The sequence below is a fragment of the Ochotona princeps genome, chromosome 16, assembly GCF_030435755.1.
Source record: "Ochotona princeps isolate mOchPri1 chromosome 16, mOchPri1.hap1, whole genome shotgun sequence".
In the NCBI taxonomy this organism is placed as follows: Eukaryota; Metazoa; Chordata; class Mammalia; order Lagomorpha; family Ochotonidae; genus Ochotona; species Ochotona princeps.
Genome location: NC_080847.1, coordinates 28107892 through 28129224, shown reverse-complemented (window position 1 = coordinate 28129224; position 21333 = coordinate 28107892). Strand labels below are relative to the sequence as shown.

The 21333-nt window shown below is 55.8% G+C and overlaps 1 protein-coding gene across 2 annotated transcripts in view; it reads right to left on the bottom strand.

Annotated features, from left to right (window-relative positions):
- ZNF423 (zinc finger protein 423) overlaps positions 1 to 21333 on the bottom strand; it is a 399039-nt gene that overhangs the window by 293819 nt on the left and 83887 nt on the right. Inside the window, exon 1 of one of the 2 annotated variants that reach the window (XM_058674443.1) lies at positions 6948 to 7348. The exons of the other annotated variant lie outside the window; for it this stretch is intronic. Within the exon in view, the coding sequence (XP_058530426.1) occupies positions 6948 to 6987 (40 nt within the window). The 5' untranslated portion in view covers positions 6988 to 7348. Of the gene's footprint in view, positions 1 to 6947; positions 7349 to 21333 lie in introns of those variants that run through there. 2 annotated transcript variants of the gene reach the window in all.

Here is a 21333-nt window from a genome sequence, read left to right as displayed (position 1 = left end):
TCTGCTGTGGAGCACTGAAGATTTGGGGAGAAGGCAGCTCTGGGGACCGGGGGCAGGGAATAATAACAACAACATAAAATCCACTCTAGCCATTTTTACTTTTGCACATTTTAAGGCTTTCCTCCCCTTAAAGATTTCTCACATCACCCACCCCCCCCCAAAAAAAAAAAACACAAATCCCTCTTGATGTCAAGTGCACCCGATCAAGCTACACTGGCCTCATCCACCAAGACTGCCACCCGCGAGGGAAGGGTAGAGGACTCCACTCTACTCCAGAGAAAGTAGTCCAGGATTCGACAGCTCTCCCCACCCTCAGAGAGCTGAAGGAATGCTTAGAAATCTCCTACCCCAACAAGGAAACAACTCTTGGCTAGGGAGTTCCCGCAACCCCAGATCTGGTTCCGCCTGATTAGCAGTCTCCAGAACAGATCTGCCAACCTCAAGGACCCCAAATCCAGAGAACAACCCTCTTGATAAGATAGTACGAACACTGTGATTGCGTTTGATTTTTTTTTATGTATCTTGGCTGCGGCGCAGTCACTATATCAATAAGAAGCCACTGAAATGTGAATGAGCAGAAGAATTCAGAGATAATGATGTGGCAATCTTTCAATTGGACTTGTCACAATTGAACCCGGAGTGTGTTTGCCTAGCTAACATGTTCAGACTCTGGGGGGTAAGGGGGTTAGGGACCGGAGGCAACTGGAGGAGGCAGGTTAGAAGGAAAAAAAAAAAAAAGGAGGAAAACACAACACCACCACCACAAAGGGAAATTACATCTTTAAGAAGAGCATGAAAGACATCTCTGCTTCCAGAGTCAACTCCGTCACTGAGCTCCGACATTGTGTAATTGACTTTGCAAGTAGAACAACAGCCACGTAACAAAGAAAATGTCAGTGTTTTCACAGTGCTAATCTATAACGCTGGGAGGCCCTCCCGCTGTCAGCCAGGGCTGACAATACAATAGCTTTCAAAGGGATATTACCATCATGCTTTTATTCCTGACATCAATCAAGACAAAGAGAATCCTTTTCACGAGACATTAAAAATCAAACCTTTGTACAAGAAGATAGGTAAAACAGCACTCCTCTTAAAGGCAGCCGCACGGAGCAATCAGCTAATTGGCGCTCCTTGAAAGGGGTAAAGTATTTTTATTTACTGAGTGTACAACCCCAATCGTTGACTGCCACAGATCTTGGCAGGTAAGCTATGAATCAAAAGTTTCCTTCGCCCACAGAGGCTGAGGGAAGCTGACAACCAGCACAGTAAACTTCAAGCAAGAGATAACCAATCCAGGCATCTTGGTGGGCCCATAGCAGCTGCAAAGCAATTCTGATTACCAGCTAATGTGTCTAGGCACAAGATGCCCTGGGAAGCTCAAAGAACTTGCACAAATTGTCAACCTCACCAACCAAGGCATCTTGGGGTTTTCCCAGCCAGCCACAGGCAGGGGGAGACCAGTGAGTTTTCCAGATATCCCCTGGTGGCCGTAAGTTCCCCACACCCACAGCTATGAAGGAGGCCTGCTGTGGATCCCAAACGTTCTCCGGACACGAAGGTAACACTCTGAAAACACCAGTGTGCCATGGCCAGAGCTGGGATTGCTACAGCCAGGGCTCCAGCAAAGATGAGCTCAGCAAGAGAGTCTTACCTTCACTGGTTTACCCTCCAAAATGTTCAGATCAGCAACGCCCAGGTCAGGCCAAAGCCAGGAGCCAAGAACTTCCTCTGGCTCTCCCCCATGGATGACAGAGACGCAAGTACTTTAGCTGTCATTTGCTGTCTCCCAGGATGCATCAGCAGAAAACTAGATCAGAAGCAGAGGTGCTGGGTCTGAATCCCTAACACTTCATTTACAGGATGCAAGCTATGGGATGTCATGATGCCACGCAGTAGCTTAATCCACAGCTCCCAACAAGCCTACTTCACCTCTGCCAAACAGGTAACTCTACCCACTCACCCACCTAGGCAAAACCAAGGGGTAGGGCCTGGTGCGGTAACCTAGCGGCTGAAGTCCTCGCCTTGCACACACCGGGATCCCATATGGGCGCCGGTTTTAGTCCCAGTGGCCCCACTTCCCATCCAGCTCCCTGCTTGTGGCCTGGGAAAGCAGTTGAGGATGGCCCAGAGCCTTGGGATCCTGCACCTCTGTGGGAGACCTGGAAGAGGCTCCAGGCTGCTGGCTTCAGATCAGCTCAGCTCTGACTGTTGAAAACACGTGGGAAGTGAATCATCGCACAGAAGATTTTCCTCTCTGTATCCCTTCCTCTCTATACATCTTTCGGATAAAAATAAAATAAATCTTATTTTTTAAAAAAAAAGAAACCAGTGGTAATCAGGATACGTGGGCATCCTCTGTCTTCTCACTGCTGGGACACCTGTGGGTGCCTACCTATGCCAAGCCTGTGACATGAAGAAAGCTACAGGAAGGTGGAGGGCTCAAGTTCAAGGAAATTCATGGTCTACAACACTTCCCTGCCACTGCAGACACACAGTCACCAGCCTTCCAAGGGCTTGGAGAAACTACACCCCACACCTAGCCACAGCCTGACACACCCACTGGCCCAGGTGGCCCACACTAACGTAAAGGAGGGATACAAAGCCACAATGTCCTGTGACCTGCCTCTCCAATCACATGCCCACAAAGGGCAACTGAGGTCAGTCTCTCAACGGGGGATTCCTGGACAAGGACCGGCCTGGGAAAATAAGCCTGTGCCCACCAGACGCCTCCTTATATCGTGCCACACAACGGACTAAAAGCTCCAAAGAAAAGGGAACAGGTCCCCACACTGCGTTAAAAACTCCTGTTCTCCCACCACTAACACGCCACCTAAATCGGCTTCTTTCAAAGAGCTAGGCGACCTCAGTGGTGGGCTACTTTGCGTTTACACATCCAAATGAACAGTTAGGAGAAATCAATGCATCTAATTGCCAGACTATTAAATCCTACATCAGGGGAAGAATTCCACAGCCACGAGCCCAAGAACTGGCTACCGATACAGCAATTATTGCAACTTTCTACGTAGCTGAACCACAGCCCCAGCCTTCTGTCTCCAGCAAGGAACACCCTGCTCAGGATGCTGTGCGCCTGGTGCCCCTCTTCTCCCGCTGGCACGCTACACCATGCCACACCATCACCAGGGCTGGCAGCTTCTCCGAGATGACTTCAGGATGGCCAAGTCGCCAGCATTTTGCACCTTTGAGTATTACTGCGCACGAGGCCCCTTCTGGCTACACAGTTAGCGGGAGTCCCCTGCCACAGGAACAGTTATTTTATTGCTTATTAAGTTTTGGAAGGAAACAGGTGTAAGAATCTAAACAGCAATTACTACACATAAAGGATGTTTTCTAGAATAAAACAAGCCTTCCAAAGCTGGGAATCGGTAACTTCATTGAGGGGGAGAAGGGACCAAATATTAGGATTAAATGTCAGCTACCCCAATCCACACAGAAAGCTAGAGATCCTACAAAAGATTTGCTTTACTCTCTTACCACATTGTGTACATTTAACCAAACCAACCTCGACAATTTACACTTGTATGTGGTCTCGGCTGAACAGAGAAACCTGTAACCTCTATGTATTACATCTCCATTATTTCCATGGGAACACACGCAATGACCAACTGGTGCTCCCGAGGCCCCAGGCCACCAAATTTATCAGACAGACTTTTGGGGAGCTACAGGCTGGCAACAGAAGGAAGACAAAGAAGGGGGTGCATAAAGAAGTCACAGGAGATAGTTTTGGATGTTGGGGTTAAGAGAGGGGTGGTGCATGGATATAGTCAGGTTGCTAATTAACATCAAGAACTGTAATTAACATACAGTTCATAGATTTAGAGAAAAAAAAAAGCAACAGTATTACAAATCATCCCAAAGTTTTAAGCAGAAGCTGAAAAGGGAAAAAAAGAGCAGGTATTCATTTTTCCAGATACCTGTGAGCGAGCCACCCAGGAAAGGCATGAGTGACAGAGGGAACTGGCCGAGCAATCTTTACCAAACCGCCTGACGTTACCAGCCGCTGAAATAACATCGGTGAGTGCAGAACAGCCTTGAGAATGAGGCCAGAATCACAGGGAAGCAAGCATTGCAACAACCACACCACACCACCAGGAAACAAAAGCGGGGAAAGGCGAGGGGGGAAGAATTGGCCAGAAAAATGGGACTTCTGTGACACTCATGGGTTTGTTGGATTTTTGTTGGTGTTTTTTTCCCCCAACATCACTGAAAACCACTGAGGCTCTTCTCCCTCCTGCCCTGGTCCCCTTCCCAAATTACTGGTGTCCTGCCCAAGCTGGGCTCTCTAAAGGATAACCATCCCAAGGGTACAAGTGACCCCACTCCAGAAAAGCGGCTGCCACCAGGAGTGGGAAGAGGACCCCCAGGGGAGGGCTGCTGGGTTTTCACAGCAGCCATACCTGTGCTTTCAAACCACACTTTTCAGGGCATCCCTTGGAAATGGTTCTTTTTCTGTGTTTTGCTCCTGCGATGGGGTTGCACATTTTCAAGATCAATGACGGATTACAGTCAGGAGACCTTCAGAGCAGAGCGCGTGGGGCGGGAAGTCCGAGACGCCGCTCCATCAGTGCTGACACACAGCAGTGGCGGCAAAACAAAATAAAACAAAATGGAAAAGGCACCGCTGCTCCGTGAGAAGCACCTTCAAGCATCTTTAAAGGTGGCGACCTTGCCGTCTCAAACACTTGGTGTGCAGCTGTCCACACTACAGCGTCTACTTCTGATTATCGCTCGGAAGAAAAGGGCAGTGCTTGAAAAGCAATAAATCCTTTACCTGCTGCAACTCTTATCTATTCAAATTATCTCCTCTCTTCCCTCAACAGTGGCCCCAGTGCCACCTTGTTCACACTAAGAAATCGCATCAAAGGTAAAATGGTTTGGCAGAGGAAGGTTGCAGTCACTCTGATGACAACTTGGGGGCCGGGGCCCCATGGCACCCACAGGCTCCCTCCACATGACTGATGTTCAGAACGCTTCCCCAAATGCCTACACACGCCTGGTTCCCACCTTGCTGGTTCCCACCTGGCTAGCTAGCATGGCGCAGGTACACTCACACACATTTGGGGCCCCTCCTGAAAAGTCACTTTTAGTGGAACACCCATTCCGTTGTCTCTCCGAGACCCATTCGTGTGGGTCTTAGACACTGAGGTTCGGGCAAATCATGCATTGGATCTCCACAAAGCCTTCCACGGTTTGTGGTCTCCCAGTGCGGGAGGTTGGGAGACCCGGATCAGGGTCACAGGTAAGCACGCTGTACATCCTTAGAAAAAACCTCCCCTGCATGTAACATTTCATTCAAAAACAACTACCTGACAGGAAGGACAAGGGTTCTGCCAATGTGAAATTCCAACTGCAACCAAATATGCTCGCTAGCAGTTTTCTCAAGGCCAGAGGACGAATACGGTCCCCCTTGTCAGCTGGGGAGTAGGGGTGTGGAGATCGAGAGGTGTCCATCAGACACGCTGGGTGCCCCGTTTCTGTGCTGCAAACAAGGCTATCCGAGACTGGGCTGGTGGCCAGGATAAGGGACCATAAGCAACTTCTCTCAAGGAAAGAGGTGCGGGAGCAAGTCTGCCTTGAGCCGTTCCAAGGTGACAAGGGAGGGTCTCCGCAGCCCAGGCCCATAGCTCGCCCGGGACTCCAGAAGGACATGGCGGGTATCTCGGCACCCGGTCTGCCAGACTCAGGCACAGCCGTTCCAGGCCGGAGCAAGCAAGGCAGGAAGGGAGCGGGGCCCCAGCGCCTTCCCGCGCAGGCATCCAGGAAATGAACTTTTCAGAGCAGAACTGGGCTGCGGCCAGAGGTCACCAGAAGAGTGGAGAGGACTAGGGCCTCGGGACTTCTGGCTCCAGAGACACAGCCGCTCTCGGCCTGGGGCTCCCCGACCGTCCCCCAGCGCGGCGGGGCGGCCGCGCACCCACTGGAGGGGGGCAGGAGTAGGGACAAAGCCGTAGGCAAGGCCCGAAGAGGCCAGTCAGCCGGGGAGGGAAGGTCAGGGGTGGGGCTGCGCGGCCTCTCCCCGGGGCGTCTACTCCCAAGGGGTCCGCTGGAGCCGGGGGCCCGCAGGGGAAATGGAAAGCACGGAAACAGGGAGGGGAGGGCTGCGTGCGCTTTTCTGTCTCCGCAAAAACGTGCGCACCCCAGGGACCCGCCACAGGAAGGCGGCCGGAGTGTCCAGCGCGCGAGCGCCAAGGGACCAGTCCCCTGGACTCGGCGCGGAAGCGCGCGCACGGCGGCCCCAGCGCTCCCCTGGAGACCCTTGTCCCGCCGGCGCGGCGCAGACAATGAACTCCTGCAGGAGGCTCCCTGCCCGGTTGGCCTCGGCTGAGGAGGCAAGCAGGAAGTGCGGGGGCCCTGGCTCAGGCCCGGAGCGCGGCCTGGGAGGGGGCGCCGGGCGGCCGGAGACCGGGCACGGAATCCAGGACGCGCGCAAACCGCGACCGCCGCGCTCGCGTCCCGAGGAACCAGACGAGGGCCGGAGACAGCCGGCGAGGCCCGGGGCCGGCAAGGGCGACCCCGGAGCTGCGGCGGCCTCCCCGGCGCCCGTCCTAGCAGCCTCTTCCTTCCTCCCGCCGCCGCGATTCGCAATCCCCGCCAAGTCGGGCCCGCACCCCTTGATTGGCCACGCGGGTCCCGGGCCCGCACGGAGGGAGCGGCGCGAGCCCCTGGCGGCGCCCCCAGGCCCGGGTCCCCGGCGGCTGCGGCGCCCGGGCCCAGGGTCCCGGCGGGTAGGGTGTCCGCAGCGTGTCCCCCTTAGCCGCCTCCGCCTCCCGCGCCTGGCCTCCTCCTCCCCCTCCTCCGCCTCCGCCTCCTCCTCTCGGCTCGCTCGCGCGGTCCCCGGCCGCCCGCCCGCTCGCCGGTCCCTCCTCCCTCGCTCCCTCCCTCCCCACCCGCTCGCTCGCTCGCGCCTCCGCCGGGCCTCGCTCGCTCACCTTTCACCGAGCGCGGCTTCGCCTGCTTCCGCCTGGACATGTCCGGGTCTCCGGGCGCTCCGTCGCCCTGCGCGGCCGGCTCCCCCCGCCGCCCCCCGCCGCTCCGGGCCGCCCTTCTCCCCCTTCTCCTCCGCCTGCCTCTCGGAAACTTTTTTTTTTGCAGCCGGGTCGGCGGCTGAGGGGAGCGGACCGCTGGTCCGAGGCGGCCTCCCTTGGGGGGGCGGCCCGGGACGGCTGAGGCCGCTCGGGGGCGGGGGGAGGCCCGGGGGGCGCGCCGGGGCCCTGCCTGTTGCAATGCGGCAGCCGGGGGCTCCCGGTCCCAGCAGCGGTCCCAGCGGCGCGGGGAGTCCGGAGGCCACTCGGCCGAGCCGAGTTATGCAAAAAAAAAAAAAAAAAAAAAGCCGCCCCCCTCCTCCTCCCCACCCCCCGCCGGCCCCCGGCCCCTGCGGCCCCCTCCCTCCCTCCCCCACCCCACCGCCACCCTCGCCCTCCTCCTTCTCCTCCTCCGCCCCTTGCCGGATTTTTGTGCAAAGTTTGCAGGCGTCCGGCCACGCAGCCCGCTGCGGAGCTCACAATGAACCCATCTGAGGAGAGGGAACGGGGCTGGAGTCGAAGGGGTCTCAGGGGTAATGGAGACCGGGAGCTCGGTACCCCTCGAAAGAAAAAAAGCCTCAAGATTATCCCCTTCCGCAAACGCAAAAACAATAATAATAATAATAATAAATATTAATGGCAATGGCTCAAAAATGCCCAAACGCCTGGTTTGGAAATTGTGATAGATAGCGACGGTGGGTTGCGGGGGGAGTCCCTCAACTCAGCCTAGTTGGAGGGGGGTTCGAAGCTGCCGCAGCGGCTCCCAAGCCGCAGCTCGGGGCCCCCGGCTCACGCCCCCTTCTCTGGTTCTCGCCTCGGTCCGGCGCCGGCCCCCCAGCGGAGGAAGGGGCGTGCGGGGGCGCTCAGGCAGCCGCAGGCAGGCGCGCCCGTGCCCCAGGCATCGCTCAGCCCGTGCGCCGGGCCGCCGCTGCCTGCCCTCGGGCTGCGGTGCTCAGCGCGCGGCGCGCAGCCGATCTGCAGGCCGGTGCCAAGTCTCCGGCCCCGCTAGCTGCCTCCATGGGCCAGGGGCTCGGGGAGGGGGGAGGCGGCGGCCGCGGTGGCGGAGGAGGAGGAGGAGGACGAGCTGGCGGCAGCGGCCGGGCTCCCGTCCTCCCGGGCAGCGGCGGCGGCGGCTGCGCCCCGGCTCCTCCGCGCTCCAGCCGGCGCCGGCCCGCCCGCCAGCCTCCCTCGCGCTCCTGTCTTCTTTGTGGTCGCTGGCTCTCCTCCTCCCGATCCGGCTGCTGGGGCTGCACTGCAGAGACACATAATAAAGCCAGGCTTGGCTGGAAATGTAGCCGGGTCCCAGCAGGAGGATGTGAGGAGCGGAGTCCCGGCGGGGGAGCGCTCTGATCCCGTGGGGCGCCCCGCACTGCTCCGGCTCGGATCAGACGGAGAGAGGGCCAACAGCACCGAGCGATGGACAGCGCTGGAAATACAGCTCCGGCCGCCCGCAAAACCCGGACCGCGGCGGCAGCGGCAGGCACAGGCGCGGGCACCGCAGCCACACGCGGGACCCCGGCCTCGGCGCCAGGGACGGGAAGAGGGAACAGCACCGGGCCCACGCAAACTGCACAAAGTGTAGGAACAAAGTGTAGGAACCTTTTAAGATGGGTGCCCTCTTAGTGCCCACCCCACGCACCACAACCCTCCCGGGGCCTGACCAGGCCTCTTGCAGCTGCTATTCTGTCCTCCGGTCTGTGTTCGACGACCACCCCTGCCCACGTCCCACAGACTCCTCCACCCCAGGGATTGCCGTGTGCGCGAGCCGCCTCCCCCGCCCCAAACACTAGCCTTTGTAGGGTTCTCACGGCCGGTGCGCACTTTCTACCTACCTCACCCCCAAAATGTTGCGGTAGCACCCCCTCCTGCTCAGGGTTGACAATGGTAGTCAACTCCTACTTTTTACAAAGTTTTGCCCCCACCACCAGGTGGCGCCGCGCTTCCTGCAGCCCTGGAGCCCCCCTAGCGGCTCGGGTCCCCTAGCAGGACCCCGGAAGGGCTCAGGTTCAATGAACGTCTTTCCCAAACTTCTTGCGAGGCCTCCCCGCCTCGGCCCGCCAGGCGGCGTCTCCCGGTTGCGGAGGGGTCCGCTCACCTGCCCCCTCCTCGGGGCCGATGGCGCCACCTCGGGCCCTTGCGACCCTGCGCTGGGAGAGCGAAGCGGGTGCGCGGCGCGGCGCTGGGGGTTATCAATCTCGCGGATCGATAAGTTGCCACTTGGAGAGGGAGGGCTGTGTCCCCACGGAGACGAGTTACCCAGGGCAACCTTTCACGGAAAAACCCGCTGCCCGCCGCGAGCAGCGCCGAGCCGGGCCGGGCAGCGGCGCCCACCCCAAGCAGGGTGCCCGCGCCCCGCAGCTCCCCAGCCCGCCCGCCAGCCGGGGCCTGCGCCCCCCCCTCGGCTCGCTGCTTGGTCCCGCCGGGCCCTGCTCGCCAACCCCGTGCTGGGCTGATTGCCGAGGTGGATGCCACCCCCGCACCCCTGCGGCTGGGGAGCGCGGGCCGGTGGCTGCGGAGAAAGGCCCGAGGCGAGGGGGGGCAGCGCGCGCGCCCCATGACCGGCTCTAAGGTGGAAGCGGGGGACCGGCGACACGCAACGCCGGGGCCACCACTCTGACGCGGGAAGGTCTCGGGCCAGGGCAGGGACTCGTCTTAACTAGGACCCTGGCCTTGGGGACCGCCCCCTGGCCGCGTCTGGGCTGCCACCCACCACCGCTGTCCCCGGCTCGTGCGTCCCAGGGTGGCCAACAGCCCAGACCCCCCGGGGAAATGAGCGCTGCCTCCCCACGGCGCAGCAGTGGCTGGGGTTAGGCTGAAAGGGGGTGTCCAGGGCCAAAGCGAGGGCAGAGGCCGCGAGGCGCCGGGAAGGAGCCAGGAAGGAGGGGCCGAGGCAGCCGCTCCCCCCACCCCCGCCGGCGCCTGGGATCGAGGCCCGCGGAGAGAGGCTGACAGGCGGCAGATGGCACACGCTGGGGGAGGGGGCGATTGGCCTCGGCTCCGGGGTGCCCCCGCCGCGGGCCGCCTCTCCTAGGGGGAGGGGGCGGAGACCAACCCGCCTCCCCCCTCCGCTCGCCCGCCCTAGCCCTCTGGGGGGCTGGAGACGGCGGGTCCCGCCCAGCTGGGAGCCGGGACAGAGAGGGGGTGGACAAAAGGAGCGCGGTGGGGAAGGGGCGCGCCGGACGAAAGGAGGGGTCACCGGGCGGAGAGAACTGGGGGACGCCCGCGGCGCTGCCCTTTTCCACCCTCGGGGAGCCGCAGGAGGCCGGAGGTGGAGCCAACGGGATGGAAAGGGCCCCGCAAAGCCACGGGTCCCCGGGCAGCGCGCAAAGTTTCCCGGACCCCTCCCCCTCCGTCTCCGCCACGCACATTCGCATCTGGTCGCTACCCCTGCTCCCTGTCCCACCCCCACCGCAAAGCAAGGCCACCCGGCCCAGCGGCAGTCTGGGTACAGACGGAGCTGGACCTGGTCCCCGCCTCAGCTGGGACGGCTTCCTGTGGAGCATGTTTCATTTTTAACTCCTTCCAGAAAAAGACGTTTTTAAGGGGCGGGAAAAAAAAAATCTGAGCTCAGCCAACAGCCAGTCGCGTCCCTCACCTTCCCCGCCCCCTCCCGCCTCCGGATCCCGGGCTGAGCTCAGACTACAAGGGTCTCAGGGGGCACCCGTGAAGCCTGGATCTTGCTTCTCACCAGCCTGGTGACCTTGGACCAGAAAAAGGTCATTTTCAGGTGGCGTTTCACACCCGCACCTGCCGGCTGTCTGCTCTTGGCGTGTGGTCACTCCCACACATCCCCACCCGAGCCGTGAGAAAGGCCCTTCTGCTCGCAGCGGTCAGCTGAGCCTTCCCGGCTGGGAGGACAGTGGGGGAAACCGGCTGTAAGCAGTCAGGAGCCACCATCATACACGCAAGAGAAATTACAAGAGGATGTTTCTGAGAATGAATAAAAGCTTGCACACACAGATGAGCTTCCTCCCAAGTCCCTTGGTGGGTGGCGCAGGAATCACCTGTCCCGTGTGCTGCCTTTCCCTTGCCACTTGCCAGCGCTCCTTAAGGCTGCAATCCCTGGGCGTGCAGCGTGTAAGGCTTCCGTGAATTTCCAAGAAGCAGCAGGCCACCATGGTGAGCACTCTGGTGGAGCCAGGAGGGTCCCGAGAACAAAAACTGAGATGGGACAGTAAAGTTAGCTAGGGTGAATTTCCTCCTGCAGTCTACAAGCTGGTACCCTGAAGCTGCCCCCTACTCCATGCTACGCACGCACGTAGTAACCACAGCCACGCCCCCTGCAGCAGGTGGATTGCTTCCAAGAGCCCTCCCAGTTTCTAGAATTGACAGTGCTCAAGTTCCTTACAAGAATACGAAATGGTGTAATATTTGCATATCACCCTGCACATCCCCTATATAGTTGAAGCCATTTCTGCACGGCTTACACTAGTAATACAAGGTAAATGCCACATAAATAGTTGTTAGACCACTGTGTTTAGGGAATAATGACAAGGGGAAAAAAATTGGTACATGTTCACTACATGTGTCTTTGTGTTTTCCATCCGAGGTAGCTGGACTGCACGGATGCAGAACCCATAATGTGTCAACTGGATGTGCAATCTGGAATCAGTAACATTGGGTTTTCGTTATTTGTGCTTAGCCCTAGTGCTGGAATGGGGAGAACCTGCAGCTATCTAAACACTGAGCCTCCTCCCCCAGTCTCCCTCCTCCAGGAAATAAGCATGTTCCTCTGTTGGTTTATTAACACATCTATAGATTTTGTGCCTACTGTGTGCCAAGACGGAGGGTAACACCATGAACAAGAAGCCCAGCTTCCTACTCAGCCTTGGTCCCTGGAGCGTGGGCTGGACCTTCTTAAATGGTCACACAAATGACTGTTTCACCACAGTTTTGATCAATCCTGAGTAGCAAAGCTATAGCATAAATGAAGCCAAAACTCAGAGGGTCCCAGTGGAGGTCTGGCCAAGAGCTTGAAGAAGGAAGAGGGAGGGAGGGAGGCAAGAAAAGATTCAAAGACTGAGTTTCCATAAACATGGACACGGTGTGCAAAGGGCCTGGGGTACGAAAGAGCTGAATGGTAGAAGGGGAAGTTATCGCAGCTCAATGAAAAGGACTGAAACTGTCCTAGTTAGGCTTGGGAGCCATTTCGATATGTTTTCCAACAGCCTCCCAAGTTGGAGAATCCCAAGCAAATTCCTTGCAAAATGGGAATACAGGTAGTGTGGCTCCAGTGGCGCTATGAAGGTCCCATGTTCATGAGGGCTGTGTGTCTGGCCTAGGGTAAGTTTGGCAGACAGCAGGTCTGGAGCCTCCTGTCTCCTCCCTGCCTTTGGTATGTGTCACCCTCACCTGTCAGTCACACTCACACAATGGCAGAGCTCTTCCTTTCCCCGGGATTCCCTTGACATGGACATACCCCTGACTTCTAGCTGCCATAGGTGCAGGAGAAAGGCATTGCTGGGCTGGCACTGTGGCATAGCGGGTAAGGTCTCAACCTGCCACTCATATACTCACTGGTTTGTGTCCTGGTTGCCTCACTTTTGGTCCAGCTCCGTGCTAATGGCCTGGAAAAGCAGCAGTAGGTGGCCCAAGTCCTTGGGTCCTTGCACCCACATAGGAGACCTAGAATATCCTGATTCTTGGCTTGGGACTGGCACAGCCCTGGCTGTTGTGGCTATGAGGGGAGTGAATCAGCAGATACAAAATCAATCTCTCTTTTTCTCCCCAACTCTTTCTAACTCTACTTTTCAAGTAAATAATTCTCTAAAAAGATAAAACAGGTGTTGCTTTCTTTCAGGATACCTTAGTTTGTGATATCTAAGTTCCCCTTGGGGGACCTGACGGAGCAAGGATCCTGCCCCTGGTTGGCCCTGGCACCACAACCATGCAGGCGCCCACCCCACCTCCAGTCTGGGTCTTCCCTCCCTTTGCACCATTCTTTGCAGCTTACAAGGACATGGTCTCAGAGTTCCTGAAGATTCAGAAGAGAAGGCGGGGGAAAAATAGGGTTTTTAGTTCTCCTCTTGGCCTTCTTGGGGAGAGAGACCCTGCAGAGGCTTCGGAAATTCCCAGAGGTCCCCACTGTGCCTCCCCCCCTCCCTCTACGACCACAGCTCGCAGAGGCCAGCAGCGGGTCCAGACAGCTGCCTCCCCGGGGCCGTGGGAGCCTGGTGCCAAAAACAATAAGTCGGGTGTGGGAACCTCCTTGTCTTCTCCAGTTTCTGTTCAGCTGGGAAAGCCATGTCTATTTTATCATCATTATTATAATTATTTAATTCTTCCAGCATCAGCAGTCTTTGCAAGGAACACCCACAAGGCAGCCAACTTGGTGGGAGGGTCCCAGTGGACTCAAGCCCAGAGAAGGCCTACAGCTCCTGGCTCTGGCCCCAACAGCCTCCACCCAAGTCCTCACCGCCAGCGGCTCTGAGAGAGCAGGACACCAAGCCTGAGGGAGCTCACCTCGGGTTCACTGACTGTCCGGTTGGTGATGATGCTGCTCTTACAGTGTCTGGAATTGTATTTAAAGGCTCTTTCAGCAGCACTTTGCAAAATGCTAAACTAGTATCTTTTAATTCCGTAAGATAGATGTGATTTTTTTTTAGAGTTATGCATGTATGCATGTATGTATGTATTTGGAAGGCAGCGAGACAGAGTGAGGGAAAGACAGAGATCTTCCATCTGCTGGTTCACTCTGCAAATGACAACAATTGCCAGGGCTGGGACAGGCTGCAGCCAGGAGCCTGGAACTCTTTCTGAATCTCCCACACAGATGGCAGGGACCCAAGTACTCACTTGGGTCATCACCCACTGCTTTCCCAGGCGTGTTAGCATCCCAAGTGACCCATTGCGCCACAGCATTGGCCCCAGTGGTTGGGAGTGTGATAGAACAGCCAGTGTTGGAAGCTTTACCCAGGAGCGCTCAGGAAAGTGCTCCCAGCATGCAGCTTCCACAGCCATCTCAGTCAGGGTCACAAGTCCTTGGACATCAGGATCTCAGCCAGCTGCCAAAGAGCCAGTGGATACCAACCATACGGCGCATTTAGAAATAACCTCTCCTTGGTGACACAACAGGCATTCGGGGTCTGCAGCCACTGGGCTCCCCAGTTCCTTAGACTGAAGCAGCACAGCTGGGACAGCCTACATCCAGGGGTCTACCCCACCCACACAGCAGGAGCCCTCCAAGTTCCCACTAGAGAAGATTTCTGACTGCGTGGTGCCTGGTAGGGCGAAGAGATGCTGCAGGATGTGGAGGGGCTGGTCCTGCTGGGCACAGTCAGATCACCCGAGAGCACAGCCCTTGGGGGAGCTGACCAAGCTGGCCAGGGGGCCTGTGCTGTTTTGAAGGTAGTCCTGCTTTGCTATGGAGTATCTGCTTACTGTCTGCATGTGGCAGAAAATTTTTTTTTTTTTTTTGGTAAAAATGTACTTATTTGTTTAGTTTGAAAATCAATGTTAGAAGGATCTTCCATCTTCTGGTTCACTCCCTGAATAGCCACAACAGGCAGGGCTGGGCAAAACTGAAGCCAGGAGCTTCATCTATGTCTTTCACATGGCTGTAGGTACCCAAACACTTGAGCCTCTCTCCACTGCTTTTCCCAAGCCACCATCAGGGGCCTGGGTCAGGGGTTGACAACAGAAACACAAACCTGTGCCCATGTGGGATGCAGGCATTGCAGGTGGTGGTCTTATCAGCTACGCCACAATGCCAGCTCCTGGCAATTTTTGTTTTTTAGATTTATGTGTTTATTTGAAAATCATAATAACAGAGAAAGAGAGAGAGAGATCCTTCATCCACTGGTTCACTCTCCAAATGACCACAGCAGCCAGGGTTGTTTCAGGTCAAAGCCAGCAGCCAGAATCTCCATCCAGGTCTTCTGCATGGGTGGCCAGTGCTTGGACCATCCTAATGGTCCCAGCCGCACCTTCCTAGACACATTAGCTGGGAGCTGAATCAGAAGCTAAACAGCCGGAACTTGGAACGGGGACTCCAATATGGGATGCCAGCATGAGCCACAGCAGTAACTTAACCTACTGTTCCGCACCTCAGCTCTGTGTGGCAGAATCTGGGGGAAGACTTACTACCACGGACTATTGGGGAACAGCAAACCCTCACCACCTTCAACCTCTGCTGTGACCGTTATCATCCACTAAAAAGGACCAAATGGCAAAAAAGAAGAAAAGGATATTAGCATTTTTCCTGTGTCTGCCCTCCTTCCCCGCCTCACCATGCTAGTATGTAGGCCTGGGAGAAATGCCATGGAGTTCTCCCTACACCAGCATGTGTGGTCCCTGCTCAGGGCACAGACCGTGCCCACAGCAGGAAGGAGGGAAACGGGACAGTCAGGGTGGAGTCCACACTGCTCCCTGCTAACACCTCCTGCCCTGCCCATGCTCAGGACACAGCAAGGGCAGCTCTGTCCCTGCTGCATACAGAGGGACCCAGGCATGTCCCTGTACTGTCAGTCTTTGCCACATGAAGGCAAGAAGCGATGGAGAGAAAGTTCTGCCTGCCCGTATAGACTGAAAACTCTTGCAGGATGCAGGCATTTGGTATAGCAGTGAAGAGCCTATGTCCCATGCTAGGATTCCCAGCCCCAGCTCCTAACTCCAGCTTCTTGCTAATGCAGACCCCAGGAGGCAGCTGCAGTCACTGGGACCCTGCCACAAACCGGAGAGACTCCTATTGACCGCCTCACTTCTGGCTTTGATCTCAGCCCAACCCCTCCAGCATAGGCATTTTGGTTGACACAGGAGATCTCTCTCCCTCTCAAATAACCTTTTGGAGGAGGGTGGCTACTGCGGCACAGTGGGCAAAGCCATTACTGTAGCACTAGCATCCTGTATGGGTACTGGTTTCTGTCCCATCTGCTCTACTTTTTTTTTTTTAAAAGAATTATTTTTATTGGAAAGTCAGATATACAGAGAGGAGGAGAGACAAAGAGAAAGGTCTTCCATCCACTGATTCACTCCCCCAAGCAGCCGCAATGGCTAGAGCTGAGCCAATCCGAAGCCAGGAGCCAGGAACTTCCTCTAGGTCTTCCAGTGGGTGCAGGGTCCCAAGGCCCTGGGCCATCCTTTATTGCTTTCCCAGGCCACAAGCAGGGAGTTGGATGGCAAGCAGGGCCACTGGCATTAGAACCTGCATCCATATGGGATCCTGGCATATTCAAGGCATGGACTTTAGCCACTAGGGTATTACGCCGGGCCCCTAGCTGCTCTACTTTTCATCCAGTTCCCTGTTAATGCACCTGGGAAAGCAGGGGAAGATGGCCCAAATGCTCGGGCCCCATTCACTCACATGGGAGACCCAGGAGAAGCTCTTGGCGCCCAGCTTCAGACCAGCACAGGTGCAGGCACTGCAGCTATCTGGGGAATGAACCAGCTGGCAGAAAATTTTCTCTTTCTCCTTTTTCTCTCTGTAACTCTGCCTTTCAAATAAATAAAACTTTTAAAAAATACTAAACTTTTTTTTTTAAATCAGATCATTTAAGTTTTTAAAAAACGTCTTTCAATACAGAGCCCTAGAGTTTGCTCCATATTCTGATCACACACTGGTGCCCACCTCCTGTCCAGTGAGTGGTACCTACTCAGTATGCCCGCTTCCTATCCAGTGAATGGTGGTGACTACAGTAGATGCTGGCAGATGAGGACCAGAGGTAAGAGGCAGGGTACTGGATCGATAAGGCTGCCCCGTAGCACAAATCTGCCACAGAACAAGTCATACAGACCTGAATTCTGCTCTTACTCTTACAGCTGCCCAGCCATACCCCTGGGCAAGGCAACGTCACAAGAGGAGAGTGATGTCAAGGCACAGGGCAATCCTGAGCGAGGAGAGACAATCACCATGGTGACCAGCCTTGAGGATGTGCGGAAGGAGCCAAGGCTTTGGCAGTCAGTGCTTGATCAGAGTTAGATTGGAGTGGTTGGTCCTTCTGTCACGGGATGCCTGAGCCCTTGTCAAGGGCAGGCTGACCAGCAAGCAAGCTCATTCGCAAGGATTGGGTGCAGCCACTGGGCAGGTTGAGGTTGCCTGGGTGGCTTTGGGCCGCCCTGCTTCTACCTCAGTCTTCCTTTTGTGAAAGCTCTGGTTCTCTCCCTGAATGGAGAAGATCGGGATGTATTCCCAGCCTCTGGCCCAACCGGCACAGGGCCCGAGTTCAAAGCCAGAGGGAGTAGAGCAAATTCAGGCAAGAGGCCACAGAGAGAGGTTACAGGAATCAGGGGGTTGTTGGGGAACCCTCCTGGGATGGGAGTCTGGAGGGGGGCCGGGCGGGGGAACTCAAGTCCCAGTGGGCCCAGCCTGGGGCAACATTTCTCAGGGCCTGCTGCCGCCCCTGAGTGGCCTGGCCCCATCCTGGTTGTGCACATCGGGACATGCCAGGGCCTGGCTTCTCAGGGGCCAGAGGGAGCTCCCGCAGGGGACTTCAAAAGCCCAAACGCCTTTCAGAAAGGAACTAAAACTTTGTGCCTAACCAAAGCCTCCACAGGAGAAGAACAGGCCTAGCCCTTTTCTTTTTAAGTCTCTTTCTTTCCCAGCCGGCTGGCCTGGTCATTCTCTTTTTTTCCTATTATAAACGGTCCCAGCTGCAACACACAGGGAAGGAAAAAAAAAAAAAAAAAAAAAAAAAAACACCATCTCCCAGGCCTGGGCAGGGGCCTGCCTGCAGCCGCCTGGCTGGCCTCCTGCAGCAGACAAAGGCAACTCGGGACTCGGCACCCACTGGGAGAGGCCCTTTGGCCCCCTGCTCAGAGCCAAGGCCACAGCGGGAGCCAGGGGAGGATTCGCAAAGTTTCTGCCAGCCCTCCAGGCGGCTCCTGCCTTTGGGAGTGGAGCCACCAGCCCTGAGATGGAGGCAAGGGTTCCTGGGGGGCCCATTTGTCAAGGGCAGAAAATGAAAGATCTTACCAGGACCACAGGCTTCAGGGCTTTAGCCTGGAAGGGAAGGCCTGTGAGATGACCCAGGCATGGATTAGAAAGTGCAGAATCTCTCTCTCTCTCTTCTAAGATGTATTTTTTTTATTGGAAAGGCAGATTTACGGAGGAGAGACAAAGATCCTCCATCTGCTAGTTCACTCCCCAAATAGTGCCAAAGGCCAGAGCTCAGTCAAAGCTAGAATCCAGGAACTTCTTCCAGGTCTTCTATGTGGGTACAGGTTCCCAAGGACTTGGGTTATCCTCCAATGCTTTCCCAGGCCACAGGCAGGGATCTGGATGAGAAGTGGAACAGCCAGGACATAAACAGGTGCCCCTATGGATGCCAGTATATGAAGGTAGTTGGGCTATTATGCCAGCTCCCCCACACCTCTCTTTTTTAAAAAGCTTTATTTTTACTTGAAAGGAAGATTTTACAGAGAGAAGGAGAGATACTGAGAGAGGAGAGCAAGATCTTTCCTCTGCTAGTTCACTCCACAAATGACCACAATGGCAAGAGTTGAGCTGATCCGAAGCTAGGATCCAGGAGCTTCTCCCAGGTCTCCCTTGTGCATGCAGGGTCCCAAGGCCTTGGGCCATCTTTCATTGCTCTCCCAGGCCACAGTCAGGGAGCTGGAACACAGGCAACATCTGGAACTGGGGGCATTCAAAGCCCAGAGTCAGGAGATTCTTCTGGGTTGCCCCTGTGGGTACAGGGGTCCAAGGTCTTCACCATTCTCTGCATCTTTCCCAAGCATATCAGCAGGAGGGCTGGATGGTAAGAGGAGCAGCTGAAACATGAACCAGCACCCACATGGGAAGCTTAGCCTATTACAGGCCAGATGCCATCCCCAGATGTGGAATCTCCTGTGTGGGAGACAAGGTTGGCCCAGGGTCACATTCCCAATAAAAACAGAGCTGCTCTCACTCCCAATTCCCACACCTGGTGCCAGATGACAGGGCCACACTGGGGAAGGAAGGACAGGTGAGGGGCCTGTTGGATGCAGGCCAGGCACTCCTTTTAGTGATATGGCGTGCCTGCCTCCCAGCAACTCACCCCCTCTCTGCAGGCTTCAACTTCCTCTTATGTGAAATGGGGACACAACGGCACCTGCCTGGGAGGCACGGACCAATTGGTGAGGCACTTAGAACAATGTTGAGGAATGAGATATCTTTGGGGGCACACTTTTTCTTCCCCCAAACTCTGTGCTATGTGTGATGAGCCATGGGACAGACGGCAGGACTCCAGATGGGTAGAGGCAGGAAGGTCCCAGTCTGGTTGGGGCACCAGCAGGGAGGAAGTGGGAGAGCTTAGATCAGAATCTTGGGTTGTCAGGGCTGGAGCCTGATACATAGCACCTGATTTGCCCTTTTCCAGGGAGATGACAAGTAGGTGGCTCTGGAGCCCGCTAGGCAGAGGCACAAAGGGCTAATGGGGAGTTGGCACTGGTGACAGGGAGCAGAGGATAGAGAGAGAATCCTTTCCAAAGAGAGGCAGAAACTGTTTGCTTTTGTTTTGAAAATGGGCAGCTACATTAAGTATTATTATTATTATTTTAATTTCAGAAATGAATAGACAGAGGTCAGAGAGGAAGGAGTTCCCATTTGCTGATTCAGTCCCCTCTAACCACAAGGCCTGAGGCCCTGTGCAAGTCTGGAGCCAGGAACTCAATCCAGCTCTCCCACACAGGTGGCAGGGACCAAAGTACTTGAGCTGTCATCTGCTGCCTCCCAGGGGCTACACTGGCAGATGCCTGGAGCCAATGTAGGATGTGGGCATGTTTTGTTTTTTAAAGATTTATTTATCTCCATTAGAAAGTCAGATATACAGAGAGGAGGAGAGACAGGAAGATCTTCTGTCTGATGATTCACTCCCCAAGTGGCCGTAATGGCAGGAGCTGAGCCAATCCATAGCCAGGAGCCAGGAACTTCCTCCAGGTCTCCCAGTGGGTGCAGGGTCCCAAGGCTTTGGGCGGTCCTTGACTGCTTTCCCAGGCCACAAGCAGGGAGCTGGATGGGAAACAGGGCTGCTGGGATTAGAATCGGTGCCCATATGGGATCCCGGGGCAGGTGCAGGGCAAGGACTTTAGGCACTAGGCTACCACACTGGCCCTATGAGCATATATTGTTTTAAAATTTTGTATTATCATTATTATTTATTTGAAAGGAAGAGTTTCCAAGAGATGGAGAAATAGAGTGAGAGAGAGAGCTAATCTTCCTTCTGGTGGTTCACTTCCCAAATGGCTGCAATGGCTGAGCTGGAACTCCGTCTGGGTCACCCACATGGATGTAGGGGCCCAAGCCCTTGGGCCTTCTTCGGTGACTGCTTTCCAGATAAATTATCAGGGAGCTAGATTGGAAGCAACATGGCCAGGACTCAAATCAACATGTGGGATGCTGGTGTGGCAGGTGGTAACATATCCTGCTGAGCCCCAGAGCTGGCCCCAGGTGTGGGAATCTTCACCTTCTCTAAACCCTAGGCCGAATGCCTGCACCTCACCCTCAGTATTTTAATTACATCTTCAAGTTAGGCCCCAGGCTGACAGTGGCAATCCTGCCAGTCTAGTGGGTCAGGCTAGTTCTCTGAAGGACCTGGCCTGCCCTGAGTAGCAGTGAGGTGGGCTGGCACCCTTGTCCTAGTGTCCCTGGCAGGATCCCACCCCCCAGGGCCATACCATTGGCTGGCTGTTCACCCAGGCGCTTCCAGAAGCCCTGAGCTAAGAGGCTGTTGAGGCACTGACCCCTCTGGGGATATCAACTGACCTCCCAAAAACCAACAGGACAGCAAGCAACACATAACCCCATGGAACTCATGGGAGGCAGATTTACAGAAAGAGAGACAGAAAGATCTTCCATCCACTGGGTCACTCCTCAGATAGCCCCAATGGCTGAGCTGAGCTGATTTGAAGCCAGGAACCAGCTGCTTCTTCCAGGTCTCCCACATGCTTTCCCAGTCTATAATCAGGGAGCTGGTTAGGGTGGAATGGCTGGGATACAAACTGGTTCCCAAATGGGATGCCAGCACAAACAGGTGGAGGATTAGCCTTTTGAGTCACAATGCCTGCCTCAGGACATTTAGGAAGATCTTCTGTCTGCTGATTCAGTCCCCCAAGTGGCCGCAACAACTGGAGCTGAGCCAATCTGAAGTTATGAGCCTGGAGCCTCTTCCAAGTCTCCGACGTGGATGCAGGGTTGCAAAGCTTTGGGCTATCCTCCACTGCCTTCCCAGGCCACAAGCAAAGAACTGGATTGGAAACGGGCCTCTGGGATTAGAACCGGCACCTGAATGGGATCCTGGAGCATGTAAGGTGAGGACTTTACCCACTAGGTTATTGTACTGGGCCCAGGAAATATTTTTTGACATGCAAAAAGGAATCT